The 13711-nt window shown below is 39.7% G+C and overlaps 1 protein-coding gene across 1 annotated transcript; it reads left to right on the forward strand.

Moving 5' to 3' along the window:
- The first annotated feature begins 289 nt into the window (after positions 1-289).
- On the forward strand, positions 290-1674 carry LOC122204567 (60S ribosomal protein L26-like). The gene is made up of 2 exons (XM_042912092.1): positions 290-342; positions 1165-1674. Exons 1-2 carry the CDS (start codon positions 290-292, stop codon positions 1613-1615), a joined length of 504 nt encoding a protein of 167 aa, XP_042768026.1. The 3' UTR covers positions 1616-1674.
- The last annotated feature ends 12037 nt before the right edge of the window (positions 1675-13711 follow it).

Genomic DNA, 13711 nt, shown 5'->3' on the forward strand with positions numbered 1-13711 from the left:
CCATACACATTGTTCAAAATTAATTGGTTCTACACACATTGTTCAAATTCCATTTAGCTAATCCAAAACCAAAACTCAAGCCCAATGTGTAAAAATAAAAAGGACATTTTGGCAAACTTTTTCAAGCTTCTGATGATTTCAGGCTCCTTCAGGAAAGGAGTGCTTTATTTATACCTGGTGTTTGCCTCTATCCTTTGAATTATTAGGAGAATTTGAGGAGGAGTACGATCTATGATTGCCGTGTGTCTGCTTTGACTTCTGTGTTAGTACAAAGATTGGAAGGGTGAACATGCTCCAGGCAAGACTAATAACAGCAATAACTATCACTTACCATGGAGCTAGGTACTGTGCTATGCATTTTACATCCATTCTTTCATTGAATCTTAAAAACAAACCTAAGCAGTAAAGTACTATTGTTATTCCACTTTATGTTAAGGAAACTGAGGCTTAGAGAGTAATTTGAGGTCATTTAAGTGTGTATTTATTTATGAGAGAGAGGGGGTGGGGAGCAGAGGTAGGGCAGAGAGAGAGAGAGGGAAACAGAGGGTCTGAAGTGGGTCCTGTGCTGTCAGCACAAAGCCTGACTCGGGGCTTGAACTCATGAACCATGAGATCATGACCTGAACCAAAGTCAGACGCTTAACTGACTGAGCCACCCAGGTGTGCCTCTGAGGCCATTGAAGGTCTCAATTCAAGGGGTGCCTGAATGGTTCAATCGGTTAAGCGGCCAACGTTGACTCAGGTCATGACCTCATGGTTTGTGAGTTCAAGCCCCACATGAGGCTCTCGGAACGGAGCCCACTTCAGATCCTCTCTCTCTGCTCCTCCCCTGCTTGCTCTCTCTCTCAAAAATAAATAAAAACATTTAAAAAACATTTTTTTAAAAAAGGTCTCAATTCAAGTAGTAGAGTTGAGGTTCAATCTATGCTACTCGATTGCCAGGCTTGAATCCTCAACTACTGTGCCTCCTGCCTCCTTTTGGGAGAAAAAAAAAAAAAAAAAAAAGGAGGAGGAGGAGGAGAAGGAGGAGGAGGAGGAGGAGGAGGAGGAGGAGAGAAGGAGGAGGAGGAGGAGGAGAAGAGCAGGAGGAGGAGGAGGAGGAGGAGGAGGAGGAGGAGAAGGAGAAGGAGAAGAACTCTTCCCTTTTTGCGGCCATCGCTGGAGCTGCCGCGGCCAATATGAAGGCCAGTCCGTTTTGGCCTCTGACCGGAGCACGAGCCGTAAAAGGCATTTCAGTGCACCTTCCCACATTCGCAGGAAGATTATGTCTTCCCCTCTTTTCAAGGAGCTGCAACAGAAGTACAACGTTCGATCCATGCCCATCCGGAAGGACGATGAAGTACAGGTTGTGCGAGGACACTACACAGGTCAGCAAATTGGCAAAGTAGTCCAGGTTTACAGGAGGAAATACGTCATCTGCATGGAAGAAGTACAGGGAGAGAAGGCAAATGGCACAACTGTCCACGTGGGCATCCGCCCCAGCAAGGTGGTCATCACTAGACTAAAACTGGACAAAGACTGCAAAAAGATCCTTGAGCGCAAAGCTAAATCTCGCCAAATAGGAAAGGAAAAGGGCAAATATAAGGAAGAAACAATTAAAAAGGTGCAGGAATAAAGTAATCTTACATACGACATTAAATAAAAACTGTTAAAATGATGAGGAAAAAAAGAAAAGAAAAGATGCACGTGTAGACATACTCTGAAAAAAAAAAAAAAAAAAAAAAAAGGTGTAGAATTGTATAGATTAAAAACCAAAACCTTACAGGCACACCTACAAACAAGTTGCGCACAAAGGAACCAGCTGGCCTCAGGCTTTTCTTTGGCAGCACAAGTGCCAGAACGCACTGGAGTAGCATCTTCAGAACTTTTAGGAGAGAAATGCTCCAATCCAGGTTTTAAATATTCACTCAAATAGATGTGAAGGCAATCAAAAGGCAATCTCATGTTTGTGAGAAACTAAAAGTCTCTCTACTCACTTATCCCCTTAAAAATCAAGCAAGCAAGCAAGCAAAGAACAACCTTGAAGATTAAGAGACAAATCAAAATTAATGGGAAAAATAGGAAGATGTAAAAGAATTGGCAACAAGTATCGAAAACATTTTGAAATAAATCTAAAGAATTATAAACTCCGTTACTAATGGAATATAGTTGTCAAACTAATCCTGACAGAAAGAAAGGTTATATAGTGTAAAAACATTTTAATTAAACTCCAGATGATATAACGAAAGACTAGAAATGGAGTTGTGAAAAGGAACTGTTATTTCTTCATTCATATATAGAAGAAAATGCAAAGATACCATTTCATTTCTTATTTTGATAATTAGAAAAAATATAGTTAATAATATTTTTAAAAAAGCTAAAGAACTAGTGATCTTCAAAAGTAGAAGATAATAAAAGGAAATAAAACTGTATAAGATATAGGAAGATATTATCTTTATACGGATAACAAAATTATAAAACATATAAGAAGACCACAAGTACATGTTAATTTCTCCATGGCTCAGTTTCCCCATCTATAAATAGGACTAATAATACCTACGTGATTTGTTGTTGTGAAAATCAAAATGGTTAATGTACACAAAGTGTTTAGAATAATGTCTGGCACATTGGAAGTGGTATATAATATTAGCTGTATTATAGTATTACAGTGCATTTTTAAAATGTCTATAATAATACAATGTTATTTTTAAAGTCCTTTATAATAAGCAGACATTACTTTTCAAATTGAAAGAAAAAAATGTTACTTAAAAAAAAGTTAGACAACAGTTTTAGGGCAAATTTTTCTTTCCATCTTCCCTTTTACTATACAAAAATAATCAACTTTAAAAATTATTATACTATGTATATATGTAAATGTAGTGGCATAAAATTTGAGTTTGAATTTTAAGATCCTTGACATTGTAATTGCAAACCCTCTATTTACTTCTCCAAAACTCTACATTGCCCTTGGTTAGATTCCATTTTTTCTTCTCCAAATTGTACCCCAGGGATTTTAGGCACCAAATGTGATCTCATAAACTGCTAGAATTATAAAATATGCATTAGCAATTCCAACACTTTGGCATTATGTTAGTTTCCTTCACCCTGCCCCAAATTTGCTATGTCCTAACATCAACATTACCTCGAAGAGGGTCTGAAAAGTATAGCCCAGGTAATTATAAATGCTTGAAGAATCAGTTCTATAGCAATATTCATGACAGTAGACACTAGTGTATTTTCCATACCTTTCTTTTTCAGGTTAGATCCATAGAAATAAAGTGGAGGAATGTTCAGAAAATAGGAGCACAAACGTGTGTGCACCTACACTCCCACCTACCCGATATAAAACCTTTGAATTGAGACAGTGAATACTTGCAGTTGTGAACCCAGTCAGCTCTTTCGACTCCTGGTTGTGTTGCATACTTGGAGTTTTAGTTTGCAAAGGAGGTAAAAGGAGAATAATGACACAGATGTGGGACAAGTTACACAACACTGCCTATCACAGAAAACGGTCCCCTTGCAAAGAGGAGCAAGTGCCTATTTTTCTTTTTCTTTTTCCTTTTTTAAACATTTATTTATTTATTTTTGAGAGAGAGGGAGAGAGAATGGGGGCGGGGGGGAGAGGCAGAGAGAAAGGGAGACAGAATCCCAAGCAGACTCCGTGCTGTCAGTGCAGAGCCTGATGGCAGGGCTGGAGCTCACAAAGCATGAGATCATGACCTGAGTGGAGATCAAGAGGGATGCTTAACTGACTGGGCCACCCAGGCGCCCCACACCTGTTTTTCTGGTTAATGTCACGTCAGATTTAGGAGGACAGAGAAAAGGGGCGATCAAAGCCTTTTCCTAACTTCATCACTGGGGACACATTCATCAGTGTTTCTGTTCATAGAAATTCTCTTTACTAGAAATTCACACTAGACCACAGCATATGGGTTTCTCTTTGTTTTCTGGTGTTTCTTTTTTGTGCCTTTTCTTAGGCATTTTATTGGGAAGCTTTGGGAGGGCACTAACACAGAATCATGGAAACTCATTACTTCATTTTATTATTATTTTTTAATGTTTATTTATTTTTGAGAGAGAGAGAGACAGAGCATGAGCAGGGTAGGGGCAGAGAGAGGGAGCTACAGAACTGGAAGCAGGCTCCAGGCTCTGTGCTGTCAGTACAGAGCCTGACACCAGGCTTGAACTTACAAACCATGAGATCGTGATCAGAGCCGAAATCAGAGGCTTAGCCAACTGAGCCACCCAGACACCCCACATTACTTCATTTTAAACCATTTTTCCCATCAGGCTAAAACTTTAAATGACACAAACTAAACTTTAAAATTGCTGTTTGGAATTATATCTCCCTTATGGTTCTAAGCACACCTCTTTAGCTGAGTTCTAATATCCTGGGATTAGAGAACTATGCTAACATCCATATACTTCCCATGCCTTTAATGATTCTATTAATTTTTTTTTCACATCTCTCAGTCATCATCTTTTTGCATTGAATTCCAAGTTTTTCAAACTTATTCTCCTTCACCAACACCCTATTGCCTTTGGTAACAAGAGCACATCTTCCCAAGAGCTTCATATGTGGGAATACTTAGGGAGCTAACAATTTGGTGCTCAAAGAGATATTCTAAAATATTGGTTCACACAATGAAGAAAACCATGAACAAAACAAAAACACAATCTACTGAATGGGAGAAGAATTTGCAAATGATATATCTTATGAGGGGTTAATATCCAAAATATGTAAAGAACTTTTACAACTCAACACCAAAAAAACCCAAATAATCTGATTAAAGTGGGCACAGGAACTGATTAAACATTTTTCCAAAGAATTCATACAGATGGCCAACAAACACATGAAAAGATGCTCAACACCACCAATCATCAGAGAAATGCAAATCAAAACCACAATGAGATATCACTTCACACCTGTCAGAATAGCTAAAATCAAAAACACAAGAAATAGCAAGTGTTAGCAAGGATATAAAGAAAAAGGAACCCTCGTACACTGTTGGTGGGAATGCAAACTGGTGCAGCCACTGTAGAAAATGGTATGGAAGTTCCTCAAAACATTAAAAATAGAACTACCATATGATTGAGTAATTCCACTACTGGCTTTTTACCCAAAGAAAACAAAAGCACTAATTTGAAAAGATATATGCACCCCTATGTTTATGGCAGCATTATTTACAATAGCCAAGATACGGAAGCAATCCAAGTGTCCACCCACAGAGGGACTGATAAAGAAGATGTGGTATATACACACACACACACACACACACACACACACACACACACACACACTACGGAATATTACTCAGCCATAAAAAATAATTAAATCTTGCCATTTGCAACAAAATGGATGGGTCCAGAGGGTATGATGCTAAGTGAAATAAGTCAGCCAGAGAAAGACAAATGCCATATGATTTCACTCACATGGAATTTAAGAAACAAAATAAATCAGCAAAGAGAGAAACAAACAAAAAACCCAGACTCTCAAACACAAAGAACAAACAGATAGTTGCCAGAGGGGAGGTGGGTTGAGGGACATGTGAAATAGATAATGGGTATCAAGAGTGCATTTACCCTTGATAAGTGCTGAGAAATGTATAGAATTGTTGAAACATTATATTGCATGCCTGAAACTAATATAACACTGTATCTTCATTATACTTGAACTTTAAAAATTAAAAATAAATAAAAGAATAAGCCATCATTGATGCAAAATAAGCAAGTAAATAAAATATTGGTTCAATGGGTATCTAATGGCTGTCAGAAAGAAATTAACTTTTATTAGCGAGAGAGTATACCACTTGCTTTATATGAAAAATGACACACCATCAAAAAATATTGAAATGCAAGCAGCTAACAAAAATACTGTCTGAGTGTTCACAGCCTCTACAACTTCCTTCTAAGAAGAGTGGATTTCGGCTGCTGGACAGGTGCCCAGACCCTCCTTTGCTCTGTTGTACCTGAGAAACAAGCACATTGTGGGGAAAATAAACCAAACCTAAAGAAATCAGAGAGATTGGGTTATTCTCCATAACAAAGCACTCAAGCAGGAAGGGAAGGAGAGAGAGGAAGACCAACCACGTGGTTGGGTATTAAAAGAGTTTGCAGGAGAAAAGAGAGAGGAAATCATTCACTTCAGAAGCCAGTGCCAGATGTGTATGTGTGAGTGCTGTGTGTATGCCTGGAGAACATTCTGTCCCAGAACATATACTATTTATTAAGGATATTCTGCCACTTTGGCATTTTGTTGAAAGGCACTGAGAAGATATGAACTACTTCCAACTATACTTTCCTGTCCTAATCCTGGGATGTATTTTGTCATTCATACAACACCACAGGGTGATAGGTCCACATGGGGCTCCAGATATATGTGGGTTACAAAGATAAGGCATTTATTAGATATACTGACCATAAAAAAACAAGTTAGTGTCTTGGAATTGCCTTCATTTCACTGTTTTTCCATCTCTTATGATTAGACAGCCATTGGCCACTTGATCTTCACCAGTGACAGCCATATATGATAACATGTAAATATAGATGCAGTTTAAAATATGGTCAAAACTGTTTTTTCCAGATTTTCTGATAGCAAGACATTTCGTAATTTTTTGATAACTCTTGTTTTCTCCATAGATTTCCTTTGTGATTTTTTTTAAACCAGACAACTTCTTGAGAGGCATATTTAAGTTTTACATGTTTACAAGGAAGTTTACAGTTTAAATGATAAAATAAATTATTCCAGACAAATAGCACCATGTCATGTGCCATGGGTTGTGTTCCCCTAAAAATGGCATGTTGAAGTTCTAACCTCCACTACCTCAGAATGTGACCTTATTTGGAAATGGAATTTTTTAAGAAGTAATGAAGTCAAAATAGTTCATTAGAGTGAGGCTTAATCCAATATGACTTGTGTCCTTACAAGAAATGGGAAGTTTGGACACCGAGTAAGACAGATATGCGCTAGGGAGGACAATGTGAAGAGACATAGGGAGAATGCCACGTGAAGGTGGAGGACGGGAGTTTTGCAGGTAAACAAGGAACTTCTGGTACTACCAGAAGCTGGAAGAGGCAAGGGGGAATCCTTACGCAGGTTTTAAAGGGAGCGTGGCCCTGCCAATACCTTAACTTCAGACTTGGAGCCTCCAGAACAGTGAGACAGTAAGTTTCTGTTGTTCTAAACCACCCAGTCTGTGGTACTTTGTCATGGCAGCCCCAGCAAACTAGTCCATGGTGTATTAAACAGTCTTAGCATTTTGGCTGACTGTCATTACTGTCATGAGGGGACTATGGGCTGGACGTTCTCAGGATTGCTATTGCTGTGGTCTCTCACTGTGCCAGGTGATTTGCAGTCACTCCTTGTGAAAGTACTTAACAGGTGAGTGTCTTCCCTATGAGGAATTTTTTTCTCTTCTCTTTTCCTTCCTCTCTCCCTCCATTCCTTCCTTTCTTCCTTCCTTGCTTGCTTGCTTGCTTCCTTCCTTCTTTTTTGAAGTTCAACTTGATTATATTGTCTCCCTCAGCAAGGTTGGGTCACTTTGCATTTTTCTAGAATTTAAGCAGTTGCTCATGGAAATCTGAGTTCACTGGAACCATATCATCAATATATTCTCATTTAATTTTAACATTTCAGGCTGATGCCCAGGTTAGACTCTTAGGTCATTGTCAACCACTTAATATGGCTTGGTTCACCCCCACTCCTTGTCTCAACTCTGGGGCAGGGCTCAGGAATAGAATGAAAATGTGCGCTTTCACATTACTAATTTTTTCTTAAATTGAAATTTTAATTGTTGTAATTTATGACCCAGCAAAATGTTTCTGGCTTCAACATGGCTGTATCATAAGGGCTAAGTCAGAATACTTAATCAAAATGTTGAATCCCTGCCCCAAACTAGCAATGCAAGAGCAAGTTAACAACATTGGTATCCAGATACATTGACAGTGATGCAGGTTCCACTTCAATGATATCCACTGCCAGAAGGCTGTGGAGGAAGACAACCTTCTAAGATCCATTAGGGATCTTCCTATAACCTAACACACTCCTCTCCCACTACTCAAACACACTCCAATCCTGAGATCTGAAGGGAGGCCTTAGATGGGGCTAGAATTCCAGAAATCCAAATCATAGAGATCAAGACAAAGGAAATACCTCATTCCAACTGCATTTCAGGCTGATGCTACTGATGGTCATACCAGAATTGTTACAAGACAGTAAATGATTAAACATCAGATGATTAAACATTCAGCCCCTTAGGTACCAACTTCGGTCTTTACTATAGTCTCCTACAAAGTGCATTTTTATTTAAATCAACTTTTGTATAAATTGATTGCAAAGTTTCCCTAGCTCTTCTCCCCATCAGTGTCCTTACAATATGACTTGGTAGCCCCTCCCACGTAGAGAGAGGGGAACTAGCCTTGTGACTTTCTTAAACCAATATAATGCAGCAGAAGTGATGGCATACCAGTTTTTCATGGCCTCAAGAGGCTTTGCATACTTCTGTTGTATCTATTGGACCCCTGGCTCTGCCATAGGAAAAGCCTGGTGGCAAACCTAATAGGGGATGATGGACCACGTGAAGAAGAAAGAAGGGGCTCTAGCTGACAGACAGCCAACCTCCATAGACTTAGCCACTTAGCAAACCTGCAGCTTACCACAGACACATGCAGCCCAGCAAAACCAAAAACCTGACCAACTTAATCTAGCTCAAATTGCCAAGCCACAGAATCATGAGCTCAGGAGTCATTCTTTTTTTAAGCCATTACGTTTTGGAGTAGTTTGTTTTGCAGCAATAACAAATACATCCTTCCATTAATGATATAAAAAAATATCATTGTGATATTTAAAAAAATAGCTATGAAGTCATGAGTCTGATATGCTACTAATATATTTTCCTAACATATAATAAAATGAATATGTAGTTATTAAATACTCTCACAAATTAAAGAAGTTGGGAAAAAGAAGATACTATTCCAGGCAAGGCAGATGGTCAAGAGGACATTTAGAGAGGAGAGGAAATTTAACTAGATTTGGAAGAACACGTAGGATGTGACTGCATAGAGATCAGCCAGGACAAAAAATTGGATTAGGGAGGAAGAGGATATGCTACAAATATACGGTGCATTTGTGGGACAGTGAATAATTCAGCTTGGTTAAGACACTGTTTTGTAAAGTTCTAATCTGGAAAAAAGAATTTGGTTTTAAGAAAAACTTTAATGAAAACTAATGCTTTAAGCTGAAAGCCAAAAAAAAAAAAAAATAGCCATCTGTTCTTTCAAGCTGAGACCAATGTATTTCAACACATTCTAACCTCACTTTTAACCTAAAGGAGTTGATTTTTAAGGATTACCACTCTCTTTTATAGTCTTTTTTCATCGTAAGGAACAGAAAATGACTTGCCATTCCTACATTAAATGATTTAGACCCAGTATAAGGTAGATTCTAGAGCCGGTAATAAGGTAAACAGAAAATGCCGGGGACCAAAAGTTTGGGCACTAGCTGATGCTCCTATGCAGCAGCTAATGAGCTGTGTTACTTTGAGCAAGTGATATGTCTCTGGATCTCAGCCTCCTTATTCATCAAACTCATAGGGTTAAACCAGATGATCTCTAAGATCCTTTCCAGCTCTAAAATTCTGTCATTCTCTGTCACAGCTCCAGCAAGACAAGCAGTCATCAAGAGATGCTCAAATTCATGGCTGATTCAGCCCATTGGCAGGAAGGGCTTCTGAGTTCTTAAGGACAGAACATAATGTGGTCTCGGTTTACCAAGCCCCAAGTGATGCTCAGTGTAAACAGCACAGTGTAACTCAGGATCTTCTGTGTGTGTGTGTGTGTGTGTGTGTGTGTGTGTGTGTGTGTGTGTGTTGAAGTGAGGGTGAATGATGATAAAGTTAGGGTCTTATGACTCTATTAAAATTAGTCAGTTTGTAAGATTGTCAGGTCTCTAAGAAGCACTTAGATATTACTGGCTATTGATTCACACTTTGCCTGCAAATACTGTGGTCAGGGTCAGCAAATTTCCAAAGCCAGAACATCCTTAAAGGTCCTGGTGACCTTATCTTCGCAATTCAAAACAGCATTCTGTCACAGCACTCAAAACAAAGTCCAGCGTCACTGGAATGAATGATAAATGGGAAAGGAGGAGGAGAAAAGAAAGCCATCTTAAAATCACCACTTATTCAGTATCTTTTCATTCAATCTAACCCTTTCTTGATTCTGGGTGCTGTTGTAGGCATTGGGGATATAGCAAGGAACAAAACCAACAAAAATCCCCGCCCTTATGGATCATACAATCTGTTCCCAACTATTCCTTCTTGAAATAGTCACGACATGTATATTATGCACACATCTGTTTGTGATGTTTGTTGTTTGCTGTCTTTTGCTTTCTTTGAGACAGTTAAGAGTTGGCAGAGTTGGAGATCATTTTCTGGTGGGGATGATTGGGGGACTGAGAACATCTGAAGGATACTTGCTTGGTTCTAAAACCTTGACTTAACTAATTTGGGCATTCAATCACTAATAGAGTGAAAGAACCAGATACAGAGAACCAACAAAAGCTAGGCTCTGCAGTTTTAAAACAAGTAAATAAACCAGATTCTCTGCTCCAAAAATACTCACAGCTTAGCTTTCCCTAGTAAGATAAAGAGACATGAAAATACATATTTACACTTATATGATCTATCTACAGGAGGGTACACAAAGAGGGGAGTAGGTAACTCTGCTGGGGGAAGCTTCAGGGACCTCTTCCCAAAAGAGGTTCTATAACCTGGATTTTGAAGAATAAGTCTTGTTGCAGGCTAAGAGGACAGCAAGTGCACAGGGAGGGTGGGTGTATTATGTTTGAAAGTGGTGGTGGTTCTGTGTGGCTGGAGCAGTCATTCTCTACCTTGTTGCACATGAAGATCACTAAGAGAGCCTTTCCAACTACAGATACCTTGACCCTACCACTAGATTCATTAAATCAGAATCTTTAGGGGTAGAGCACAGGCTTCCATGAAAGTTTAAAATTTAAATTTTAAAGCTCTTCAGGCTCTAAACAACTCTAAACCACAGCCAAGGGAGAGACCTATTAGGCGAAAATAGCACTTCTCAAATTTTAATGAAAATTAAAATAGGTTGTTAGTCCCTTTGACTTGACTTCTCCTGGGGCCATGGCCTCCTGGGTCTTCCCTCCTTGAGTTTGAGCACTGCATTCCAGCATCATCTCCATTTCCATGCCACACCCTATGCCCACCTCAAGCAGGATACAATCCTCTGGTCCTTAGCTTGTCCAGAAGGAGGTACTAGAAAGAAAGACCTGAGAGTCTGTAAGTCTGGGTGATAGTGACTTGTTAGGTGACCAAAACAAACTCACCTCTGTAGGCTTAAGTTGTCTCATTTATTTAATCCAGTCTCAGGAATTGGATTAAACAATCACTAGGAAACCCAATATAAAATTCTATAATTGCTATAACCGAAAGCATTTACTGAACATGATTACTTTATTGAAAATATATTGTGCAAGATTAATCCTTTTTTCCCCTAGATATAGAAGTTTATTTTTTATTTATTTATTTTTAAATGTTTTTATTTATTCTTGAGAGAGAGAGAGAGAGAGAGAGAGAGAGAGAGAGAGAGAGAGAGAGCCGGGAAAGGGTAGAGAGACAGGGAAATAGAGGATCTAAAGCAGGATCTGTGCTGACAGCAGAGAGCGGATACGGGGCTTGAACTCACAAAGCATCAGATCATGACCTGAGCCAAAGTCATCCATTTAACTGAGTGAGCCACCCAGGCACCCCAAGAAGTTTGTTTTTTAAAACACAGAACCTGTCTTTATAAGCTCAATATCAAAGTGTAGAAAGATAAGACTTTTGAAATGTTAACTAATGCTTTGCCCCCAGATCTCTCCCCTCTGCCCTTCTCTCCTATTCCAGTAGGTAGGCAATCCTGTGCTTACTGCCTTGGGGAGTTGCGACACATTTGAAAGCAGAAACATGGTGTCTTCCCTGTTTTGATTTCCTTAAGTCTAAGCCTTTAGGGCAGAGGCTGCAAAATGGTGGCCAGAGGGGCAAAACTAGGCCATGGAAAGGTGTTTTTTGTGGTGGTTTTTTTTTTTTTCATCCTCAGTGGCTTTCTTTCAAAATGAATTAACTGCCAACATTTAAAATCAGAAAGGTTTACAAAAAGTGAAAATGTCCAGCTTCTTCTTGAAAAACAAATCGGAAGACCTGGTAAATTTGGATCTCAAAGAGAGGTCCAAAGCATCCTCTTTCCTAGATCAAAGGGTCCTGGAAAGAAGCAAGACCACAGAGCCTTAGCTCTGGCAGGCAGAGCCACACACAGCCCCAGGGACTCACCATGAAGATAGCAGGGAGGTCTGCCAGGACCAGGACCAAAAGATAGAAAGCTCAGTGGTAACACATGTGGTCCCACAGCCACAGACTCAATGGGATCAAGGATGGATCTCAGCATATGACTTTGTATACAAGTGACATAAAAGACAGATATCTCCCATTACACTCATCTCAGTCCTAGGTAGGTGCCTTGGTTCTAGGTAAGCACCCCAGAATTGACACACAGTCAGTCCCCTGGGACAGAGAGAGAAACAGAAAATCCCAAACACAGAGATTAAGTCTCTGCCACATGGAAGAAATAGGGGTTCAAAATAGAAAATAATTTGCATTTTAGAAAAGTAAAAGAAATGCATATTTCATGCATATCTCAGTTTGGGACTCAGTTATGTGCCCATTATAAAAGACAGTAAAGACAGTAGGATTTTACTTATATACTTGTTTTCTTTTACCATATACTTGTTTTAAAAGGTGTACACACACCCTTTAAAAAATGACATCAGATATGGATGAGAATACTGGTAAGAGAAAAGAACAACTATGGCTGAATCTTCTTTTCTAGAATGAGACAAAAATATGGTTCATTTCAAAGAGTTTGGAGATGGATTTGCTCTGTACACTGGTGGTCCTTCATATGATTGGATCATAGACTCCTTTGAGTAGCTTACAAAAGATAGAGACCTTTGTCCAAAAAACATACATAGACACCAAATTGTGTGCACAATTCCAGGGCTTCAGAACTCATCCCCCTTTGGAAGCTCACCATGGACCCTAGGATACAAAACCCTCCCCACAGGGGCTACCTATGCCTACCACTCTCCCTGTCCCCATTTTCCTCCAGAAAGTTTCAGTGAATAAAAGAAAATCCTCAGCCTATTTGGAATACAAAGAAAACTTCCACCCACAGTCTGCCACCCTGACACCCTCACCATCTGCAGCCATTTAAAGCTCTTGCCCATTCTCAACCCCTGTGGAGCCATCCTGCACGGGCCTCCTTTTGGAGGTCAAGTGGGTTCCGTGCTCTGCCCTGAGCACCCTTTTTGGGACTGCCTGACCAACACATGTTATAAATAGAAGGGGATGAGGCCCTGAGTGCTCACCTCACTTCTGGCAGGGGATGCTTAGATTTGCTGCCTGTCAGGAAATTTACTCTGAACACAAAAGTATCCTGGGCAAGAGATGCTCAACCAGAAAGGGTGCAGAAGCATGTGGCTCGAAGGTGAGGCAGAGAGCACACTGTGCCAACTGGAAGGCATGGCACACTTCAGTTGACTCAGCTAATGCAGGCTTCAGTCCGGCCACCAACACCACATTGATGAAGCCTCCTTTGTGGGAACAACTGCTTTGGCTTGATGGCACCATGGAGAAAGACAAAGAGGCTAGTGACACGAGTCTGGTCA

Source organism: Panthera leo, chromosome D4 (genome assembly GCF_018350215.1).
Source record: "Panthera leo isolate Ple1 chromosome D4, P.leo_Ple1_pat1.1, whole genome shotgun sequence".
Classification (NCBI taxonomy): domain Eukaryota; kingdom Metazoa; phylum Chordata; class Mammalia; order Carnivora; family Felidae; genus Panthera; species Panthera leo.

Excerpts from the sequence above, each read along its gene's own strand:
- LOC122204567 (XM_042912092.1), top strand. The coding sequence starts at position 290 with ATGCTCCAGGCAAGACTAATAACAGCAATAACTATCACTTACCATGGA. Across the intron at positions 343-1,164 it reads ATCACTTACCATGGAGCTAG|CTGCCGCGGCCAATATGAAG; the intron begins GTACTGTGCTAT and ends CCATCGCTGGAG.